Source organism: Hermetia illucens, chromosome 3 (assembly GCF_905115235.1).
Source record: "Hermetia illucens chromosome 3, iHerIll2.2.curated.20191125, whole genome shotgun sequence".
Taxonomy (NCBI): Eukaryota; Metazoa; Arthropoda; class Insecta; order Diptera; family Stratiomyidae; genus Hermetia; species Hermetia illucens.
Genome location: NC_051851.1, coordinates 6,077,803 through 6,101,881, shown reverse-complemented (window position 1 = coordinate 6,101,881; position 24,079 = coordinate 6,077,803). Strand labels below are relative to the sequence as shown.

General features: G+C 44.8%; 1 protein-coding gene across 1 annotated transcript in view; it reads left to right on the top strand.

Annotated features, from left to right (window-relative positions):
- LOC119652479 (tetracycline resistance protein, class C) overlaps window positions 1–23,526 on the top strand; it is a 140,655-nt gene extending 117,129 nt beyond the window's left edge. Inside the window, exons 3-8 of the mRNA XM_038056652.1 lie at window positions 2,961–3,071; window positions 3,161–3,451; window positions 3,545–3,825; window positions 10,022–10,123; window positions 22,017–22,395; window positions 22,927–23,526. Of these exons, the coding sequence (XP_037912580.1) occupies window positions 2,961–3,071; window positions 3,161–3,451; window positions 3,545–3,825; window positions 10,022–10,123; window positions 22,017–22,395; window positions 22,927–23,206 (1,444 nt within the window). The 3' untranslated portion in view covers window positions 23,207–23,526. The remainder of the gene's footprint in view (window positions 1–2,960; window positions 3,072–3,160; window positions 3,452–3,544; window positions 3,826–10,021; window positions 10,124–22,016; window positions 22,396–22,926) is intronic.
- The last annotated feature ends 553 nt before the right edge of the window (window positions 23,527–24,079 follow it).

The window sequence follows — 24,079 nt, the reverse complement described above, 5'->3', positions numbered from 1 at the left end:
GATGACTTTGCTCAAGTGCCGCCTGCTTTCGTCAGAAATAATGCAGATCTGTGCCCCTCTGTATCCCTCATTAGTTTAGCTAGTTTAGTTTGCTGGGGGGAGCCGCAGCTTCGAGCATCCAGGCCATTGTTAGGCCCATTGTACTGTCCTCGTAAGTCGCCTATTCAATTGCTTCCCGCCTCCGGCGTTTGCAGGCTTTAGCGAATCTGAGAACATTCTCCGGAGGCAAAGAGTGTGCAGATTCTTCATTGAAGAAAACCTTGCCAAGGTGTCTTCCTCTGAGATCTAAGGAGGTAGCCGAAACCACCACCCCAATCTTTTCCATATGATAGTTTAAAGAGCAGTGCCCCGTGAAAAGCCCTACTAGGGTTTTCATGTCCTACTTCTTAAGGGACAACAAATATGCCGCTCTTGTGACCCTAGGCTCTTTCACAAGGATTTTCGTCTGTCGACCATTCTTCTCTTTCGGTGATTACGACAGTGTATGCCTTTTCAAAGACAAATCTGCAAACCATATGATCGGTCGGCCTCAGGGCTACGGGATGTTTTTTAAGGAATTTCCAGATAGACGCATGATCGTTTGATTGGCCGCTTTTCCACGCCCCAATGGTATCGAGTCTATATGTGTCGTTGGCCACTTTCCGTTTCACCTCTCAGTGAATGGGGATAAATTTAGGATAGCTTCAAGTGCCGCAGTCGGCGTAGTACTCATTGCTCCAGTAATACTTAGGCAACCAAGTCTCTGAATCTGCGTTAGCAGCTTCTTGCTGTTAGCATAGTTCAGTCTGGGCCACCAGACGATGCATGCATACATCAAAATGGGTTTTATTATGAATGTATACATCCAGTGTATCCGTTTAGGTGGAAGTCCCCAGGTCTTACCTATCGCATTCCTACAGCACCAGAGCAATCTGGGGGATTTCTGATATTGTTCTTGAATATGGTGCTTCCACGTTAACTCAGAGTCGAAATGTACTCCTAAGTTGACTTGACTGTTTGTGCCACCTGGATTTTCGCTCCTGTTAAGGTGCGTAGTGAACCTAGCGTTCACCGTGAGTCCATTGCGGAGGCACCAACTGTGAATTTCATGCAGAGTTGCATTCAAGCGGTCATATACTGTGTCCGCAAACTTGCCGATAATTAGGTCGTCCGAAAATGCTTGCGCGAAGACTTGTCCTCCAGGAGCCACAGCAGGGTATTCATTACCAAGAGCCATAACAGTGGAGAAAGGACTCCTCCCTGTGGGCAGCCCCTAAGACATCCTGTTTCGATAGACTTCTGGCCGACCGATATGTGGATTTTTCTCGACTCTAGCATGTGAAGGATCCAACTGATTAGCAGTGGTTCGATTTCATGCTGTCTTGTTGCATCACAAATTGCCGCGAATGAGGCATAATTAAAGGCACCTTCGATGTCCATGAATGGGCCTAAGGCGTATTCTTTTTCGAACAGTAAATTCATGGAGTGCTGTCTCCGTGGATTTGCCTTTTTGGTAGGCGTATTGCCTATGGTGAAGTGGCCATTTCGGAATGTGTGTATCCCTTATGAATCGATCTACTAGTCTTTCTAGTCCTTTTAGCTGAAAGGACGTTAGATTGATCGGTCGGAAGTTTTTTGCGTCTGTGTAGGTGGGTTCCCCTGGTTTGGGAAAGAATATCACCCTCACATCACGCCAGTTAATTGGATTATAAGCGTGTCCTAGGTATGCGCGATATATATCCCGAATAGTCTAGACTCAGGTTCTACATTGATAAGCTTAGGGTTGCTCTTTCACTCGGGATTGGATCGTCACGATCGAGGTTTAATTGTGTTTGTTTAACAGGTTTATGGTTTTGTTTTTTCTTTGTTTTTTCATAATTGGCTGCCATGGCCTCAGTTTAATCCGGGAAAGTAGGTCGACCTTGGTAGAGCCCCTTTTTGCCGAGACAAGGCTAGTTGAAACTGGGGGTCGCCTGGTACCCAGAGTTCAGTCTTTACGGCCATATGTTAACCCCTGTGACCATTCAGCCCTCGGCACGGTAGTCACACCTTGGCTTGGGGGTTTGGCTACCACTTGGCTTCAGGTATTACCTCCCGTTTCCTAGAGGACCTTCCTTACTGAGCTGAGTTGAGGGAGTTGTATGCCTCATAGGACTGGTCTTGGTTCTCTTCGCAGAGAAGTTCTTCCTATTGGTCACTTCCTATCAATTACGTCCTTTAATTATTATTAATTGCCAGCTAAGGTTGAATTTTTTGGCCTTCGATATGTAGGGACTCCTTGGAATTATTACTTACTCCCAAACTTCGTTACAGCAGTGAGTTCAGTTCTGGTCAGCGTTTCCGATACTCTGTAAGCTGTGAAACTTGAGGGGGTGAGTTACTTTAGTCCTGAGTCCTGCAATACTACTGAGGGGACTGCTTCTACTCTTCACACCATTCGGAATATGAAAACCCTTCCTGCTTCCTATTTCAATCGGGTTTGAATTGTCAGATTCGAAAAGGGCAGATGAAAGGAGCAATAATTCATTTTCACTAAATTACGAAGTAATTATACACTTTGATCAAAAATTTGATAAAGGAAATTTCAATTTGTCTTAAAAGAAAGTCATTTTGTGACTGACGACCCCTTGTAGGGGACGTGATAAATTATTTTATACCCAAAACTTTGCCAATTTTCTTTGGGAGAAATGAGAAATTATTTTGAGAGTCACAGATGTGTTGAAAGATATTAAGGATGTTGAGTGGAGTCGACAAAAGCCAAACTCCTGATGAATTAAATAAGCAGCAAAGTCTCTCCATTTTTAATTAAAATGAATCCTTAGTGAAAGGAAGTAGCTTTAGGATTTGCTCGAGAGACAACAGGTAAAAGCGAACCCGTAGGATACGCTAAGTAATAAGATTGAAACATGTCCCTAATCCTAAGTAATCAAAACATTCAGATCTAAAAGATTCACTTTAAAATATCTTTAATTTCTCCACAGGGAAGAGAAAGTCGTCCAACAGTTGGTTGCGCGGATGGCAGGTTGGAAAACTGTGATACAAAGTCTAATCCCGTGTCTGCTGATTTTATTCTGGGGCTCATGGAGCGACAGGTGAAAACATCAAATTGAATTTATTCCGTGTTTTCCTATAATTTCCCCGATTCCTTTGAAAATTAATGCGAAGCTTAATCTTTCAATAGACATGGAAGGCGCAAACCATGCATGCTTATTCCCGTCATCGGGGAGTTTTTGGCAACCGTCGGTCTTATCATGTGCACGTATTTCAAGAGTCTTCCCATGGAGGCAGCCGGATTAGCGGAAGCCTTACCACCGGGGCTTACGGGTGGCTGGTTCACTTTGTTGATGGGAGTATTCAGCTATATCGCGGATGTGACGACGGAAGAGGAACGAACCCTTCGGATTGGCATCCTGAATCTGTGCTTTTCACTGGGGATTCCCATCGGAATGGCATTGAGTGGAATATTACTCAAGTAAGTTTGACCTCGAGCGGTTTTCGGGGGTGGTTGGTTACCTTCTTTTGTGAAAAATTGGTATTAAGAGTGTTTTGAAATATTCTCATGCAGATACATTGGCTTCTATGGAATTTTTTCGATATCAGCAACTCTTTATTTGATAGCCTTCTTCTACGGGGTGTTTTTGGTGAAGGAGCCCGTGCGGAAGATGGAGAAGGAGAAGCAGCAACAATTGGTGCCGGCGGTTGAAAAGAATCTCATTTTGGACTTCTTTGATCGGAAGCATGTTGTGGAGACGTTCAAGGTGGCATTCAAAAAAGGCTCCCATCAAAGGAGGCTTCGCGTTATTATGCTGATTATTGTAGTGATGGTGGTGATTGGACCCTTGCATGGTGAGTATTACAATCGTACGCTGTTAAGCAACATTCCTTAAGGAAGTGATTCCATTCTTGGGTAAATTTTGAGGAAATCTTTTGGAAACATAATCCCTTGTTAATGACGAGCATTGCTCAGTAATTCGCTCCTACATAGAGTATCCACGCATCTAACATACTCTATCTGAACCCCCACATATTTACCTTTTCGCAATTGATAATTGCTCCCCCTCTTTAAGAACTTATGCAATGGCATTCGTCACCGGCAAAGATATCTCAGGCGCAATGTCGCCACTTGATTGGTTGTAATTCCTCGTTTCCTTATTAAGGTCGTATCTACAACACATCAAATTTGTATCTTCGTATAAGACATAATTTTTGTATATTCATGAGTATAAGCTGTAGAACGACAAATTTGCGTGCCGACATTGACATTAACTTGGACAAGGTTGCCCAGCATTTGTGTGATGTTCTGTTCTAAGAGTAAATATGAAAAATCTTCTTACGTTGATTCTCAAGTTAATGGCGTTCAAGAAGGAAAAATGTCTTTTTAATATGATTATGAAGCTAGTCAATCTCCGAGATCTTTCGTGGGGCTAGCGTAAGTCAGAGAATCTTTTCCGTGTCATTTGCGTGTTTAGTGTCATTTCCTTACATGGGATCATGTTAAATGAGCTGAATGAGTCGAGAATTGCCTGTTGAGGTTTATCTTGATGTTGTCGATTCACATTGTATCTGTGAGGGTGCAATAAGGGTGAATTTGGAGTAAAAAGATATCTGTTCATCTGTAAGTTCGCCTGATTATCGATTGTGCCGGAATTGAAACCACCGACTCTGTGGAAGGACCTAGAGGTTGGCAGTGGTTAACAGAAGGCGAGTAGGCCTTGTAATGACAGCTGAGTTTTAAGATGGCTACAATGAGCCGCCCGGGTTGACTATTATCAAGCACGAAAATAGGGCCATCATAAAAACAGAAAGAGCGCCGGAGTTTGTTCTTGTAGGTTCACCAGTGCCTATATAAAGGGCAACTAAATAATTATGACAAGACGCGTTTGCATACCCCCACGTCACGAAATTTTCCGAATAGCTTAGCCCCTATAGCGCTATTCATAAAAAAATGTTCGTGTCTGATGTATGGTACTTGCACCAGATACCCGAAGTGCCATTACAAATGGTGCCAAAATGGAGTCAGACATTCGTAGGTTTCTTGAAAGTGAGACTGTCAGACATCCTACTTCAGCATTAATCTTAAATTTAATTGGTCGACTAGAGGTAAGTAGGTAGGTATTAGTGGCCGCTCTGAGAGTGCCACAACCTCCTAAGACCATAACTGCTGTGATAAAAGTAAGTCCTGCCGACTCAGATCTCCAAAGCCAGTCCGTAACATTTACGAAGCAAAGCAGTTTTCCAACCCTTCGGTTAGAGATATCTCTGAGATTCTCAAAGAATGGTTTGCCTGGTGATCGCAACCTGGCTCTAGCTAGAGCTGGGTAATCGCAAAGGAAGTGCTTATCAACCCGCCTACATCCCTCTATGTTCCCATGACTGGGAACCTAGAGAAGAGTAACCTTGAGCGTATCATCATCAGTATCAACCCGACTGTTCAGCACGTTTCTGCACTGCCCCACCAGCCTCGAGGATGTCGCCACTGAGTACAAGTATTGAATGGCCTATGTTATGCTTGGGGTTCTGATCATGCCCAGCCATCGATTGGCTTCCAGTATCGTCAGTAATTCTGTTTAGAATACATTGGCAAATCCTGGGAGACCGTACGGCTCGGATACACTGTCGGTATACTAAAAAATTCGGTGCGGGACTCCACAGACTATCTTTGATCTGTTGATGAAGACTAGTGTGTCATAGCGTTGCAACACGCCGCCGGAAAGTCCACAGCAAAGTTTCTCGTGAAGCTCAGCTTGTGTGTGGCATAGTGCGTGGGGAATACCCAGATTTCCCGAGGTACTTCTTTTAGGATGTTACTATGGCCGTAGGGTTTCGCTGTCCTTCATCCGGATTCACGTAGTCTGACGGCACTGGGCGCCACAACGTATTTATTGTGCAGGTCTAGGAGGAAGAGGTGTAGAAGTAGATTGAGAGCAAATACCTGGCAGGACTGTAGAGCCCTGGTAGCACCTACACAAGTGGTTCTTTGAATCCTATTAAGCTTCGTTCTATTATACTTTTGCTCAGAGCCTGCTACCATAAAATTGAGTTGTACGTTAGGATGGGGTGTACTACAGCTGTGTAAATCCAGAGAATCCTCCTCGTCGCCCGGAAACCCCATTCTTTGCAAAGGTCGATAGAAGGCCATACAGGCCCTCCTAACCTTCAGTTCTGTCTTCATTCTCCAATTTAGCTTCGGATTCAGGATTACACCGAGATAATTTACATTGGAGGAAACAGACGGTCTTTACTAATTCAGTGGCAGGAAGTGGAATTCGGGTACTATTGTCTTGGTGGTGAATAGCATCACTTCATCCCTGACACCAATATTATTAAATCATCGGCATACGCCACTACCTTCACTCCACTCCTGTACAATGCCTGTAAAATTTCGTTCATTACTATTAACCAGAGGATCGGAGAGATATCGTCACCATGAGGCGTGCCTCTGCTCACAGCTTTAATCAAGTGGCTACTTCCCAGTTCCGACTAGATCATGCTAGTTCTTAGGGTGGATATAATCCAATGCATAAGATACCCTTCCAATCCAATGCTGGTCAAGGCTTCCTTGAATGATGCATTGGTACTAACGTTGCTGAATGCTCCCTTCTATATCCAAGAAGTCAGCTAGGGTATACTGCTTCCACTGCAGTGGCCGCTCAACCGTGCCAATTACCTCGCGCAGAGCGGTTTTTGTGGATTTGCCTTTGAGGTAGGCATTCTGGGATTTAGAGAAAGGCGTTCTCTCCATAATCGCCCTTAAGTGGATGTCCACAACGCGCTCTACGGTCTTCAACACGAAATCGGTGGGATTGATTGGTCCAAAGTCCTCCGCGGACTCATGGCCGCAAATGTCCGCTTTCGGTATGAAAACCACTCTTGCGCGTCTTCAAGACTATGGTACGTATGACAAAGAGATACAGCCCCGGTAAATCTCGACAAGTCCATGGCACAACCATTTCTTACTGCTTCTTTAGCATCACTGGGATTATGCTATCTGGACCCGGAGTCTAGAGAGGGCATTAGGTTTTCAACTTGTTTGCTGTTAGACTCCACGCTCCAACTTCATATCTCAATGATAGCAGCATTTTAGCAGCATGGTTATAGCAGTTAGATACGCAGCTGTCGAGTCGCTGAAGGGGGGGGGGTATTAGCATGAACTTATGAGAAAGAACCCTCAAAAAATTCTTGTATAGTGATTATTTCCGCATATTTGTTCCAAAGAAGCTTTTTATCTAGAATAATGATGAAGATATTTAACTTCTTCGGGGGGCTTATTGTATCCCTCATCTCTGATGACCCAGATCCATAAGACTTTCGACGTTGGTAAGCACCTTCAGACTCTTTTGGTCTAATTCGATTTCCAAGTTGAAGCCCTCCATGTTTATAGATTTGTCGTTCCTGGCATTCATGGACTTTACTCTCCTGGGTCCGAAGTCAATGCAGGGGTTCTGTTTACCTAGCATGCGGATAATGTTACCTGCCTTAATTCGAGAGCCGGATATCCAACATGCGACATGCGCAGTTCGGTATTCACAATTGTGAACTTGGGTCGAAAGTTGGGATAGCTTGCTGGAGTCACTTTAAGGCAGCCTGAGTAGTCCATCTTGAAGACATTGATTGTTAAGTCTTGGCTTCGTTCCTGGTTCCAGGAATTTTTTGCGCAGGCACTCCCGGAGGATGGTGAATTGTCCTTGTGATATTTTGCCATCGTTGGAGGAAACTCCCATGGCTGCGCTCAGACATGAGGCTCCAGTTTGCGCATGCATCCCCTTCCTTCCCGCTTTTGTGTCCGTATTCCTATGGGAGGTACCAGCTTCGTTGAGATCTCTCTCGTTGATTTGATCACCCTCCGGCACACCGCTCCTAGTCCTCACGTAAAGTATGAATGTAGGCACTGGTACGAAATACAATACAGCGTCGCTCATAACAAATTTGGTGGCCTTACGCTTCTGGCACGAATTACCGCTGAGAGGAGAGTCTGATGCGTCCTGTATGGTTACTAGTTTGTCCTCATCTTCCGCCGAAGATTCCGTTTCCTTGTAATTTCTGATTCCAATTCCAACTTCTCTGGAAATTATATCCACATCCATTTCCTCATTTTCAAGGACCTTCACTTTCTTCCGCAGTGCCTTTCTCTGTCAACGGCTGGCCCTCGTTTTCACATATCGGCGTTAAACCAGTAGGGCCTACGTCACCAGCTTCCTTTTCTTCTGCTATTCCTAGTAAAGGCGAAGGAGAAGGTTCTTAGAAGCAGGATTCAATCTGTAGTCCCCCCCTCCTTAGTGACTGAAGTTCCTCCTGCCGAGTCTTCCTCTGCCGCTTACGGGTAGTCTTAGGCAGTAATACCGTGGATGAGCTGGCCGTAGTCGGATTGTCTGTTGCTTTCAAGATGAGAAGTGCCGTACTGTTCTTGCTTGCTGGTTGCGCCGTAGGCATTAAATGCAAGCTTTCCACTCAGTTGAAAATGATTTCTTCGCAGGGGGATGTGAATTCGGTGAGACCTCCAAAATTCGCGCCTCGGCCGCGCCCTGATTACTCATGATCGCAGATGGATTCGAAGTCTGTCCTTTTTATGCCTAATATTAGTACACATTCATCTACCCCGTAGTACCCTTTAGCGGCAAGAAGTCCTATATCGCAGAAAGACATTTTGGGGGTAGGACAAACTGTAAGCTGAATCATTTTTTGTTGGCAAGACTTCGTTGGTGACATGAGAGGGTGTGCGGACGCGGAAGAAGAAGAAGGTTTTGTTATTATGTTTAATCTGGTGTCGAAGTCGTGCCCTGTTTGGAAACTTTAGATTTCCCTGACTTTGGTTTGGTTTGCATGTTCTGTGTCTCTGTAATGTCCGGTAACCATTCAGTCTACTTTCTCAAGAGGTTCTTATCTAGAGGGAGGTTCTCAAAGGTTCTTATCTACGTGTGTCAGGTTTGAATTTTGTCATGTGATCTGATACGGCAGCGGGTATACCTTCCTTCGAACTCTTTGATAAGTATCACTTTGGTGTAGACTAGTTGATGGAACGCCCGGAAAACTTCGCCGGGGAAGTTTGTAAGACTCTGGGTCACAATGACCCAGACCAATCTTCACCACTTGGCAAAGAGTGGGCACTATCTTCGACAATCCCAATAGCGTTGGGAGATTTTGACCCGGCGTCTGAATGTTTTCCTGATAATATCACGACTGGTGATTCTCGATGACCAATATTTCTGAAACCGTGGTGAGTACTACGCAGCCAAATCACGGGCTTTGAACCCTAAATATTTTCAAGCAATTTGATAGAGACCCAAGAAATTTGACGACCTATTTTCTGCCTCACTCCTTTCACCGCCACGAGCCCAACTAGGTTAGTTGGTTTGGCTGCTCAGTCGTTTTGCCTTTTCTGGCGTGAATTTGACAGTCGATTGAAATGTTTTTCAACTCCTTTCAGAACTTCCCGAGGCCCTCGTACTCCTCCTCTATTGTTTTGCGCTCTTAGGTTTTTTTTGAACCACCTTGGCTTGAATTGTCTAGTAAAAACTTCTGTGTTGTCATTGGTGATTCCGATATCATAGGATCAACTGGCTCATTTGACATCCTTCGAATTTTATTTATGAACTTGTACAGATTTGTACATAGTGCTATCTTTTATTCTTATTTACCGAGTGCTAAATGGAGACATTGAGATAGACCCAAACCGTCATTTTTTGCTCCCAAAATGTATCTATGCAGATGAGGTCTTTAACTGGTTTTAAAATGAATGTATCTATATGAGTTACACCACAAAAAAGTCAGCCATTGAGATTAGAAGTTCAACATTAATAACAAACCATCAAAGATAGAGGTTAGTTTGGGGGGCAAAAAGTTGGGAGTCAAATTGTGGAGAAACCATGTGGCTGTTTAACCGGATAAACAAACAAAGGTTCCTATTCAATTGTTGGGAGTTTTTATTTAGAGACTATAACGTGTCTGTTGGAGAGCATTGACCACGGGTTGCACGCTTCGATATTTCTTATATTTATCTTTCTATATTATACGGAATACTAATTTGAACCTTTCTCTTTAACAGGTGAAATGGCAGTCACATATTTATTCACCCGGTACCGTTTTAATTGGAGCGAAGTGGAATTCAGTTTTTTCTCGACATATGCAATGATTACCAATCTAATGGGTAAGTCAATTGATTTGAATTTGGAATGTGCTATTCAAGGAATCCATGTAAAATCGGGGCAAAACTTTAGTTTCAACCCTCGCCCTTTAACTGTTCGAAGAGCACTGCAAGGGATGTACCAGTATAAGTTAAGGTTCTACTAATGTTCTGAATTAGGTCCAGAAAGAATATCTAATTGAGCTTCTTTATTTTGATCTATTATCGAGGGTCTGCAAGGTGTAGGGGAAGTGATAAAATCCTACTGGGTAGGAGATTTCTTGAAGGACGGTCAGCAGGCTAGCAAAGTTAGATTGATTGTGCATTTGCGGGTTTGAGGGAGGGTCTAGTACCCTAGTTTCGCAGCATATCTAACATTTCGTTGTTTTGTTCCTAGACAAGCTGATGGGAGATTTATATGCTAGTACGCAGTATTTTTCCTATTTCTGACTTTACTTTCTTCAACACCCTTCTTTCAGTTCCCTACTTCCCTAATTTACAAATCATCATTTTTATTCTTTTTTTATCCATTAACTCCTCCCTGTCACCTTTTAAACTTCCCGAAACCCTAACAATCATAGAAATATTTACTATAATACCAAAAAAATTTTGAAATATTTCAAAAATGATCATTAACTTTTGTTGTTGTTTTCACTGTTTGCTTCGGGTTAAGGCGAAATGCTATGTACGTAAATGCGAAGCCTTCCGATATTGCGGAATTTTTATTGTTGGGAAGAGGTAGGTGGGATGAAGACCGACTTGATGCAAAACATAGAGAAATTGGAAGTTGATTCCCATTGTTGTTCCAGCTGATAAGACAGAGAGAGTTCATTGTCTGGGCCGAAATATTAGTGGAACATTGGGCAACTGGTTGAAGGTAGACCGGCAGTCTAGTTGACCAGACGGACTAGGTTCGTGTCTTTTGCTGGGATGGCATAGCCTTTTGAGGTTTTGGAGTTTTAAAATAAAGGAGTAGGGGAGATTTGTTGGGATCTACTGCTGGCGTAAAGTATTCTAGTTCATTTCTTAAGAATTCTAGGGAATAACAGATTGGTATCGGACATGAGAACATCAGGAAACTAGACTTAAGTTATAGATAATGGCGTCGAGCATGATGTTACCCGAAACATTAGCAGGGCTAGATTTGCCTGCGTTGTTTTGTCTAAAATTTGGAAATACAGATACTTTCACACTAAAGATTGAGTTGAGACTTTTCCACGTTAACGTTCTCTGTACTATTATATGTGAGCAGCACATGGGAATGAGTTCCACTATTACTCAAAGTTACCAAGCCTTCGTCAACATGTATCTTCGCCGTGTCATCGGGATACTCTGGCCTTAAAAAATCTTAAACGATGAGCTCAGTTGACGCATGGGTTAGGTACCGGTGAAAGTGTTGATTAGATTCATTAGATTCACATTTCGCAGAACAGTAGAGGAGGAGGGTGTGCTTCTTGGGAAGGCCTGGAGAGCTAAAAGGCATTTCGTCGAACCGGGAATAATTGCGTGTGGTGGACTTGCCCTTGTTGCCCCTTTTAGAGATATTGGCTACTATGTATGTATGGATATGCACATATCCGCGGTGTTAGATAGCCTCTATAAGTGAGGCAGATATTTTTAAGATCAGTGTAGGTACATTTATCTATTTCGCAAGTGGGGATGGCTATTAAAAAAATGCATATCTACTGCTACGAATATCAGGAGCTATCAAACATAGACTGGTGGTGTCATCCTGTGATAGAAGGATGAGGAGGAATAGCTCGATCATGGTAGTTTGGCAAGCGATTTAGATTTGGAGGAAGGTTTGTTGAATGGAAGAACACAAATGACGGAGACAACGAATGATGACTGAAAAGAGATTGCTAGCGGAAGAAGTGTTGCTGTTTAGGCACTCACCGCATTCTTTCAACAGAGGCGACCGCAAGAAGTACTCCAGATTGAGAGTAAAGAGGAGTGCTAAGAGTGAAGAGGTGTTTCGTGCCTCGGTCAAGCCTAGTAGAGGACAGAAGTCCCAAGGGAAAATCGAAACTTGCACCCCAATATGTGACATAGTCATCTTTCGGAATGAGGGTCAATTTCAGACGTAACTTTCGTCAGCCCTGCACGTGGGGCATGCTATGCGCTGGTAGTTTAGAGAGGACTAAACCCTAGGTGGCCACTATACTATAATTTTTTAACTACAGAGAGAGAGAGCACGGCAGACAACGAACATAACCCAAGCTAAGAAGAATATTAAGCTAGTCTGAATAAATTTAATTGGATGGAATTCATCACCAAACCATGTGACACGTCCTTTTCTGGGAGATGCACATTCTTCAACAGAAGGCCTAATGGTAAACTGACTAATCTTTGAACGATTTGCCATGCAGCCAGATGAATAGGTCAGAGAATGTATAGAATGAATAATAATAATAATAATCATTGGCGCAATAATTCAATTGGATCAGGACCTTGGAGCATGTTCATCCAACGGTATACTACAGTACACTGAAGGAGGTAATATGGCCAGTATTGCGCGCGCCCAAGATTATTACCTTGATTTGACTCAGGTACTCATTCACAGCTGAGTCGACTGGTATCCGAAATTCAGTTACGATATACAACTCTCTGTAACCAGTGAGGTTTAAAACGCGACCTTTTGCTACGACAATCCACCATTCTAACCACTGAATTTTCCGGAGACATGTTTATAATGAATTCCGCAAAAACCCTAAACCGACAATCTAGTAGAGCAAGAAAGTATGTTTCAAGGAGCTTTGTTTCGAGGCGGACGTAAGCTCGTGGGGGCGCCTGAAGGGTTGTAATGGAACGACTCAGAGGTAGCTCATGATTACGCTCTTGTTGATAATCATTCAGAGGCTATTCCACCAGTAGAAAGGGGTATTGACATTTTTTGGAGGTCTCTGAGAGTGACGGCAGTCCCTGAGGTAACAAGAGACGAGTTGCTGGAAATTTGCAGTAGACTAGGTTATAATAAAGCCCCGGGCCTGAGCCGAACTGCGGTGAAATCGCGGTTTGGCCAATAACGCGATTTACGGAAAGGATAGTAGCAGAAAATATGCGTAGTGTATACCTTGAACGTGGTGGATGATGCCGAAGGAGTGCCGTGGAATGCTTGTAGGTTTTTGCCAGGATAGTCGACTCCGTTTTGTTATTCCAGCCCCTTTTCTGGGAAATTTACTTAAGATACTCATATCAAGTAACTCGCATCATCTAACCCGTATAAAGTGTGGACTACAGAAGGCAGCCCTAATGATGTGTGGCCTGCAGGGTCTTCAGGGCCGGCTCAGACGATGCTGCATTCGCCACCTCGAGAATAGCGCCGATTAGTAACTTGCTAGAGGGATATACAAATAAAAAACCCTGAGGGCCTAGGATACGTATTTTTCTACGGAAACTCTTATGCAGAGAAAGGTAGCACATTAGAAGGGGTAGAGTGCGATCAATTCCATAATCGGACCTATCCAGTGTAAACTGCGAAAAGCGGAATAGAGCAGAAAAGCACGATTGCGAGTGCCTCAAAGTCTTCCCTGCTTGTTGTAAGAGGCGACTAAAAGTAATAGAAATTTGTGGGCTACCAAACTGCAAATTTTTAAACTTTATTGCTACCGAAACGTCAGTAACGCCTCGGATAGAAACTGATCTCACCAAAAGGCCCGTCGAAACAATGGTGGCTTGATACGCTGGATGGAGATCAGGCATTTGATAGAACTAAATGGTGAAACCGATCACGACAAGCCGATCTCACTTGTGAGCGGGACAAAGGCTGAAGAAAAAGAAGAATGACTGCAATGACCATCCTGAGTGCTCGGGGATAACCAAGAGGGGAGACATAAAAAGATGGCGACCCTGAAGGTTCGTCCGCAAATAATAAAGCTCCAGCGAAAGGCTCCTTCGACACGTGCTTGCACGCCTCAGTGCTAGTGAGGCTCTGGAATATGGTGGGATGATGGATCCCTCACTTGTTATTATGCCAAAATTAACGTATCCTTTCCGGTACGCTGGTCTGCACCGGATCCTGAAAAATAAAGCAAACACGGGAATTCGAGTCTAACGAAACAAACGACACAGGAATTATATCTGAAAACGAAATAAAAAAAAGGAAAAAGAAAAAAGGAGATGTACAACTCCGGACCAGTATGCCGCTACCGGAAAGGACGATCAGATCTATGTTTCCTCTGCCTCAGATGTTTTATGAGGCCTTCCAGGTTCCCACCCTGCATTGACATCCTCAGGCGATGATATTGGAGGATGTCCCTTTTCTAGATGACTTTTGGTATAATGATACGTGAGCGATCAAAGTGCCCAAAGACCTCCCCCCTCCTCACATTTTCGAACTTCAGTAGCATAAAGGCGTGCAAGCGCGTGTCGACGGAGCGCTTCGATGGAGCTTCAATATTTGCGGACGATTTAGGTTTTAGGTTTTTAGGATAGCTCTCCCAACTTGGTCGTCTCTGGCCATTCAGGACGGTCGTTTGACCAATAACAATCCATAATGTCATTAGAAGGGTCGGCAGAATGCTCGCTTTCTCCAACTTGAACGGGAATTCTAACGATGTAGCTAGACATTCTGGGGCTAAGCCTAAGCCAAGTAAGATGATGCAGTTTTGGAGAGTATTCCTCTCCGTCTTGTCACACTAATGGGAATGTGTTTTTGTACTGTGGAAAGCCAAGTGGTAGCTAACGCGAATCTGACGCGCTCTTTTGACTTGGGAGCTGATTTCTGATAGACTTCTTAGGTTAAGGAGCATCACAATTGTACAATGCTACGCAGTAACGGAGACTTCCGAGATAGGGGAGAAGGATGCTTTCAGCGAGCAATTACATAGAATTCAGGGTAGGTTTCCTAAAGGTGACATTGCGATCGTGATGGGTGATCTGAATGTCAAGGTTCGCTGTGACAATACCTTGCTCGGACATGTGATGGGGAAACATGATCTTGGTCGATGGTAGGGATAATGGAGGGATGTTCGTGGATTTATGCAACTTCCACCGTCTTGTCATTGGTGGCACATTGTTCAAGCACAGAGCCCGTCATAAGGGCAGTTAGGTTTTAAATGACCGACAATCAGTTCAAAAACTTCGCGATCAGCAGTAGGTTTAGGAGTTGCCTCTTAGATGTGCGTAACAAAAGAGGGGCTGACATCGGCCTCGAAAGTGATCACCATCTGATGATCGCTTACGTTCGCTTGTGTGTTGCGTCCGCCACTTCTCGAATGGTTGGGGAGCTGCGACTCTTTAAGTTCAACATCGGCCGCTCGTATGATCCAACTGTCGTTCGGTCTTGCTGATCGGACGGTAGATATACTGAGTAACACGCCTGAGAATATCGATGAGCATTGGGTCGCCGTCAAAAATGCATTTTTCTCGAGTGCTACACAGGTCGTCAGCCACGTTTCGAAAGAGTATCATAAGATCTGGTTGACTGTGGCATTGTGGAAGCGGACTGATGAACGAAAGGGGTTGAAGGCTTTACTGACCGCTGTGAGTGGTGGCGGGCGTGACGCACTCGAACTTCGATAACGACGGAAATCCCGAGAAGTTCAGTGTATTGTACGCCGTTACAAGACAGGATTCGCTATTGCGCTGATCAGGAAAGCGGAAGGTCCCGCAGATCGCAATGATTTCAGAGTTGCATACTGCATCACGAAAGAGCTTGCATTTGGTTGGAAATCTTTCGATGGTTTTGTGAAGGATGGCTTCTCATCCATGATGTGATTAACAATTGAAGAGGTGAAAAGTACGCTTCACCTTGGTTCCTAATCGTATTACATCGAGTGAGGTTCCTCCTCTTGTAGCTGAAATGGCTAGCCATGGTGACATGCGGATTCGGAGTGTTCCTTCAAACAAAAGAGAAATGATTTCGGCGGTCAATGCACTCAAACGGAGTAAAGCAGCTGAGCTTGATGGTCTCTCCGCAGAGTTATTTATCGCTGCACCTGCAGTTACTGTAGATCTGATGCTTCCAGTCGTATAGAAATCTTGGGAATCCCAGACCTTTCTCAGAGAGTGGAAGCAGGGGATGATCGTTAAGATACCAAAAAAGGGCACACGTTTTGAGTGCGACAATTGGAGAGATATCTGCGTGCTTCCTGCCGTCGCAAAGATAATAGATAATAAAGATAATAATCCTGGAACACGTCAAGGAACATCTGGGCAGCTTGATCGACAGTTTCCACTCCGGATATTTCTGCATTGACCACATCAACACCCTTCGAATCATTTTGGAGAGAGTTTAGATCTTCGCTGCATCTGCTTTTCAACTATCACCGAGTGAGTTGTCCCAAAATTACTTGATGCAGAACAGTAGAGGAGGAGTGCGGACTTCTCGGGAAGTCGTGGGGAAGCTGAAGGTTTTTCAGGTAGCCGCGAAAGATGGTGATGTAGGTGTGTTTGATGCGCTACACCCCACCAAGTGGTAAATGGCAACCTTAGTTTGGTTTAGTTTAGTTAACTGGGGGGAGCCGCAGCTCCGAGCACTCAGGCCATTGTTAGGCCTATTGTACTAAAAAACCTTGCCAAGGTGTCTTCGTCTGAGATCTGAGGATGCCGGGCAGCTGCATAAAAAGTGCAGGGCCGTCTCTTCCTCCTCCTCACATTGGCTGCCCATAGCCGAAACCACTACCCCAATCTTTTCCATTTGGTAGTTTAAGGAGCAGTGTCCTGTCCAAAACCCAACTTGGGTTTTCATGTCCCACTTCTTAAAGGACAACAAAAATGCCGCTCTAGTGGCCTTAGGCTCTTTCACAAGGATTTTCGCTTGCCGGCAAGAGTTTAAATTTCTCCGCTCGGTTGCGTGAATCCTTGCAATTTCACCCTTCAGAGTAGACTTGACAGTAGATGGTAGGATTCCAAGAGCTGGTTCTGGCCTCACCATTGTGGCTGCAGACCCTCGGCGAGCCAGTCTGTCAGCCTCCTCATTACCGGCGATGTTGGAATGCCCCAGCACCTGCATCAGGAATGTTTCGTTCAGTCGGCCAAGTTTCAGCAGCACCTGATGACAACTCCACACCAACTGGCTTGATATCTCGTTGCCATTTAGTGCTGATAATTCCGCCCGACTGTCGGAACAGATTCGAATGGTGCGACCCCTCCATTTTTGTCGCAGACATTCTTCTGCTGCCAATGAAATGGCATATATCTCCTCCTGGAATATAGTCGTAATTTTTCCGAGGGGTCGGGCCAGTTCTATAATCGGATTCTCCGAGAACACCCCTGCGCTCGATCCATCCTCCATGACTGACCCGTCGGTGAAGACTATTAGGTCTGTAATCTGAAAAGACTCACTTGTCGACCATTCTTCCCTTTCGGTGATTACGACAGTGTATGTGTTTTCAAAGACGAATCTGGAAACCATATGATCAGTCGGCATCAGGGCTACCGGATGTTTTTTTAAGGAATTTCCAGATAGACGCATGTCCGTTTGATTGGCCGCCTTTCCACGCCCCAATGGTATCGACCCTATATGCGTCGTTGGCTGCTTTCCGTTTCACCTTCAAGTGAATGAGGGGTAAATTAAGGGTAGCTTCAAGTGCCGCAGTCGGCGTAGTACTCATTGCTCCAGTAATACTTAGGCAACGAAGTCTCTGAATCTGCGTTAGCAGCTTCCTGGTGTTAGCAAAGTTCAGTCTCCAGCACCAGCTGTGGATTACATGCAGGGTTGCATTCAAGTGGTCACATACGGTGTCCGCAAACTTGCCGGTAAGTATTTAGGCTAGGTCGTCCGCAAATGCTTGCGCGAAGACTTTTTTGTCCTCCGTGAGCCACAGCAGGGTATCCATTACCAAGAGCCATAACAGTGGAGAGAGAACCCCTCCCTGTGGGCAGTCCCTGAGACATCCTGCTTCAACGGACTTCTGGCCGACCGATATGTGGATTTTTCTCCACTCTAGCATGTGAAGGATCCAACTGATATGGCGCGGTTCGATTCCATGCTGTCTTGCCGCATCACAAATTGCCGCGAATGAGGGATAATTGAAGGCACCTTCGATGTCCACGAATGGTCCTAAGGCGTACACCTTCACATCCTGCCATTTAATTGGAATATAAGCGTGTGCTAGGCATGCACGACATATGTTCCGAATGTGTAGACCCAGGGCATTCATTCCCTCTATTACTAGCGCAGGGATGATGCCATCCGGACCTGCAGACTTGTATCTATGGAACGAGTTAAATGCCCATTTCACTCGCTCCAGTGATACTACTTTGCATGCCAGATTCCAGTCTCTCGATTGAGGGCTGTATGCACCTGTTGGATCCGAGATTAGATTTTGGATGCTGCCTGGGAAGTGCACTTCAAGCAAATGATTTGCCGTTTCTTCATCGCTTTCTGTGTACTTCCCATTCTGTAAAGGTAAATAGCCCAGTTTCTGGCTACGTTCTTTGACCAGGATCCGCTTCAGCTTTGAGGTTGCCACAAGGGAGTTAGTCTCTTCGCAAAAGCGTCTCCAAGATAATCGTTTAGCCGATCTTATGCTCTTCTTTAGAGCCTTCTGTGCCTCTTTATAGCGATTCCAGCTAGTGCTTGATTCACCCTTCAGAGCACGGTTGAGGAGCATCCTTGTCGTTCTCCTCTGTTTTGCCAAATCCGAGTTCCACCATGGTGTTTTACTCTTCTTTGGCATCTTGAGTGGACAGCTTTCTTCGAAAGCTTCTCTCATGCTAGTTGTGATCATCTGGGTTGTCTTCTCAATTCCAGCAATGGATTTGATGCGCTTCCCAGGGATCGTGACTCGGGTGCTCAATTCTATTTGATACATTACCCAATCTGTCTTCCTCGGATTCCGAAATGGAGTGGGTGGAGGTGGATCCATGCCCATAACGAAATCAATGCGTCTGTGATCCGAGAGTGTGATATCGTTTGATACTCTCCACTCTTCGAGCAGAGCCGCGATGTCAAGAGATGCCACCGTGATGTCGATGACCTCTCGTCTGACCACGTTGAAGAAAGTGGGTTCATTACCCACATTTAGGATCTGCAAATCGGTTCCTACTAGATACTCCAGTAGTCTCGATCCTCTTGCATTGATGTTCGAACTTCCCCAGCATATGTGGTGAGCGTTGACATCACATCCTCCTATTACCCCCATGCCTCTACTTTTGGCATATTGGATAGCTCTGATGAATGTTCCACTGGGAACGTCTTCTGCGTCGTAGGGGAAATATGCAGAGCACCATAGTATCTCTTTATCTCCCTGTTGACTTTTTATGGTTAGCTTAGCCGATGTGGTGTCGCCATCACATAGGTCGTTAGCCAGGTTAGCCTGGAAGTCTTTGGAGACTACCATGCAGGTGCGGGGTCGATCACTTCCATTGGCATACAATAGGTCAGCATGTTGGAAGTTTAGGCCCCTGACTGCCCCACCAACAACCCACGGTTCTTGTATGAGGTATATAAATGTCTTGCAACTATTGATCCGACGACTGATAAGTGCAGTTGCCGCTTTACAATGCTGCAGATTTACTTGGGAATTGTGGCACCTCATCTACGTTTCAGATGTAGATGCCGGGGGCTGCATGTCCCCTTCAATGGTTTTAGGAGCCGACACTTGTAACGTGACGGTCCCCAGCCCATAGTAGAGCCGGCAACCCGATTTTTCCCGAACCTTCTTAACATCAGGTTCGGGAACGCCGATAGTGAGAAAAGTTCCCGGCCTATCGGTTCTCTCTCCTGTTTTGCTGCCTAGCAGCAACCAGGTGGAAGTGTTAAGGTTGTTCTGTACACCAAGTTGTTCTGTACACCAAGTTGTTCCAGAACCCCGACACCATTTCGCTCTTCTTCTGGAAGCCAGAGAAAGCACTTTTTGATCGATGGAAGCTCAGAGACCCTTTTCAAGGTTAGTCGCGCACCCTCCCACACATCATTAAGGGAGGAGCAGTACTGCCTGAGCCACTCGTTCGTGTCTTCGTCGGCAAAGTTCAGCCGTAACATTTTACGGTATACACCTACCGACTCAAAGCAAAGCTTAATGCCTTGCGCGGACGCAGTCCTTACAGCTAGGAGGAGTTTCCTCCTAAGCTGTTCGCACTGCTCAGTATCGTAGCGGGATGGATTAGAGTCGTCATACAGGACCCATCCATCGGCTTCGATAGCCTTGACTGCAAATGAAGGTCTAACCGTTGCCGGCCGAGCCCTCTTTGCTGCCTTCTGTGTCGAAGAGTTAGGATCGTCCGAGGACCGCTGCTGCTTCGGTTTCCCCTTAGCCGCAGGTGCCCTGAACGCTCCTTTCCCCTCAACCTTGGCACAGCTCTTTGGTTGTGCGTTGCCCGGAGGCGGTTTGCCCGAAGGCAGTTTGCTGTCCGTGGACAGGTGCTTACCCATGGGCAAGACTTTAGCGTCAGCAGGTGGCGCCGACTGGAGCCTGGGGTCAGGAGTACTGACAGAAGGGGCCTGCTTCGGCTCGTCCGTTAAGGACTGGGTCCCAATTGAATTGGTTCCCACTTGAATAAATGGGGAATCTGAGTCAAGAGTCAGGTCCTCCATCGATGAGCTCAGGGTTGCCCGTTCACTCGGGGTTGGATCGTTACAATCGAAGTTTAACTGTGTTTGCTTAATAGGTTTATGTTTTTGTTTTTTTGTTTTTTCATAGTTGGCTGCCATGGCCTCAATTTTTCCGGGGAAAGTAAGTCGATCTCGGCAGAGCCCCTTTTTGCCGAGACAAGGCTAGTTGAAACTGGGGGTTGCCTGGTACCCAGAGTTCACCGTTTACGGCCACATCTTAACCCCTGTGACCATTCAGCCCTCGGCACGGTAGTCACACCTTGGCTTGGGGTTTTGATTACCTCTTGGCTTCAGGTGTCACCTCCCGTTTCCTGGGGGATTTTCCTTACTGAGCTCCCTCACCACGACAAGGTAGGTAATCGTCCAGGGAGAGCACCTGCAGTTACTGCAGATCTCCTACTTCCACTCATACGAAAATGTTGGAAATCCGAGATCTTTCCCAGAGAGTGAAAGAAGGAGATGATTGTTAAGATTCCAAGAGAAGGGGGACACGTTTTGAGTGTGCGTACTTCCTGCCGTTGCAAAAATAATAATCCTGGAACACCTCAAAGGACATCTGACTGGTTTCCGCTCCGGATCCACCTGCACTGACCACATCGATACCCTACGAATCATTTTGGAGAGAGTTTGGATCGTCGCTGCACCTGCTTTTCAACTATCGCCGAGTGGGTTGTCCCGAAAGTAATTGGCGCAGAACAGTAGAGGAGGAGTGCGGACGTCTCGGGAAGTCGTGGGGGAGATGAAGGTGTTTCAGGTAGTCGCGAACGATGGTGGAGTAGACGTGGTTGACGTGCTATATCTCATCAAGTGGTAAATGACAACTATAGTTTACGCTGTCATTTATGACTCGAAATCATGCGAGCTCTTTTCTCATCAACGTATCCTGGAATTGAGAAACTTAGACCATTTCAAAGGGATCTTCAATGATCATAGGGGGAAGGTGCCAAGGAAGGGTGGGAACTTCAAAGGACGCATCTCAGTAAGATTTATGGAAGGAGAAACGTTGATTAAGGATTCAATCTGTCGTAGATGGTCCCTTATACGCAGCATTGACTCCTTCTATTTAGGTTTCGGAGTATTTCAGCTCTCTTAGCTGATCTTTGGCAACCCGGATGATCAGGGAGCTGTGAGAAATTCATAGAGGAAACGAATCTGATCTCGATGTTCGTCAATCTTTTACTGATCACCTATGAATCTGAATATTTTACGAAAGTGAGAGGCTGAAGATGTGTGTTGATGCCACCATAGTGAATAGAGGTTTTCTCAACTTCAGCGTTCTTTGACATTGCTGTGCTAGGGCTGACCCAAGAGTTTCAGTCTCTTACTGTTTCCATTGAGGACAATCTGAATTAATATCTATTTTTTAACGAATCTAAACCAATATTATTAATGAAATTTTCACTTTTATCTTTTCAGGGACGCTATTTTCAGTGGGCGTTTTCTCACATCTACTGAAAATCGATGATGCATTAATCGGGGTCATGTCAAGTATGTCGAAGATTTTATCGAGTTTCGTTTATGCATTTGCAGTTACGGATTGGCAACTTTACATTGCACCAATTGTGGAGATTCTGAACGGAACATCGTTCATTGCAATGCGATCGATTGCATCGAAACTAGTGAACAGTAACGAACTGGGGAAAGTCAATTCACTTTTCGGAGTTGCTGAGGCGTTAATGCCACTTTTGTATGCCCCAATGTACACCAGCTTGTATGCAGCCACACTGAACACCTTGCCCGGAGCGTTCTTTTTGCTTGGAGGTGCCCTTACCGCTCCAGCAGTTGTAATTTTCTTGTAAGTTGAAATCAATGGCGATAATTTGAACTCGAGGCTGTGATTCTGCACTGGAGCCTTTTTTTATCGAAGTAAGCTAAGAGCGCGTATCTTTTCCGTTACCAAGTTTGGAAACAAATAATCATAATACACTAACAGGCCGTGATTGGTGTACTAAGTATCTGCGAGAGTGGTTCCGAGGCCTTCGGCAATCTTTCTATCTTAACACCTACAAAAAAATTGTTTTCAATCTGCAACCAAGCCACATAGATTCGGTAGTATCTAATACGGAAGTTTTCAGCAGTTCCCGGGTACAATATTTGAGTGCTTTTTTGTGCAAGTTCAGAATCACTGGTGGCACAAGATTATTTTAGATGAGCACTTAAGCCCACGACCCAAGATTTGCTAGTAATGTTAAGATATTTGCGCAGTCCAGCCTTGACTTTTTCCTAGCAAGAGGTCTTGTGCGCAAAAGTGCACTTCCACCGTTCCACTTGATATCTTTAACCATGGTGTGATCTCTAATGACTTTGTTTTCTTGGATGCTTTTAGATGGATGTACGGCATCCACAAGAAAGACGAGAAACGGAAGGCCCTCGAGGCTAAAAATAATAACGATAGTGAGAAGACTGACGAGAAAGGTGACAACGGACCAGCAATTACCAACGATGAAAGTGACATTGAGAAGAATAAGGTAAATGGCGCCGTCAAAACTGCCGATGGAGTGGACAACAAGGCCTTTGAGTCGGACGATCAGAATGGCATATTGAGTGAGGCAATTGATATTGTCAAGGATCTCCCAACATTACACGTTGAACACTGTAAGCTGTGATATTTCCCATATAAAGTAGGTTTTTTGTTAGATTTTATTGAATAATTTTTATTGTTTTTTATCTGTCCGTAATGAGAGAACTGTAAAATAAAGAATTTGCAATATCTAATTAGCTTAAGTGCTTTGTGAAACTACTTGACTTGCTGAAGGATCATTCAAGTCGGAGCACCTCCCTCTCTCTATATTTTGCAATAAAACACCAACTTCGCATTCACTTTTAATTTACGTTTAACTTAGAGTTACCTAGCTTGTACCTTATTGACAAAAGTATTATATTTGTATCGCAGATTTTGATAATAAATTCGATTAATTTAAGGAAATTGACCATTACTTTTCCTACTAACTTTATAGAATTCTATTGAGTGAAAAAGTTGTGCACATTGCGTAATATGTTGATGTCATATCCTGTTACGGTAGTAACTTCCTCCACCAAATAAAATTAACACTGACATCCCTCAGCGTTGGATAAAATGAGGTACCTCTACGTGGTACCAATAAACCATACGTTTCTGCGTCTAAATCTGTTCCCGAAAACGCTTTCTTGTAGGCCATGAGAAAGAGGAAAAGATCCTTAACTAATTAAATAGAGCGCAGCAGTTTGTACTGAATACGAAGGTTACTTCGCACGAAAGGGTAGCTTCCAGCTTCCAGCTTCACTGGAATCTGCATCTACTACAAGTGCAGTCTTTTGGCCGAACTTCCCCTCCGAAGAGACTGCGTTTTTCTGACAAGCCAGATGAAAGATTTCTCGAAGGGTGCGCCCTTACGAGACCCTCACCAGGGGTGCAACTCTAGCAGGTTGGCTTGTTTAACACTACGAGTCCAACTCCATAGTTGAGCGCATACGAAGCATGGCTTGACGATTGCCCAACC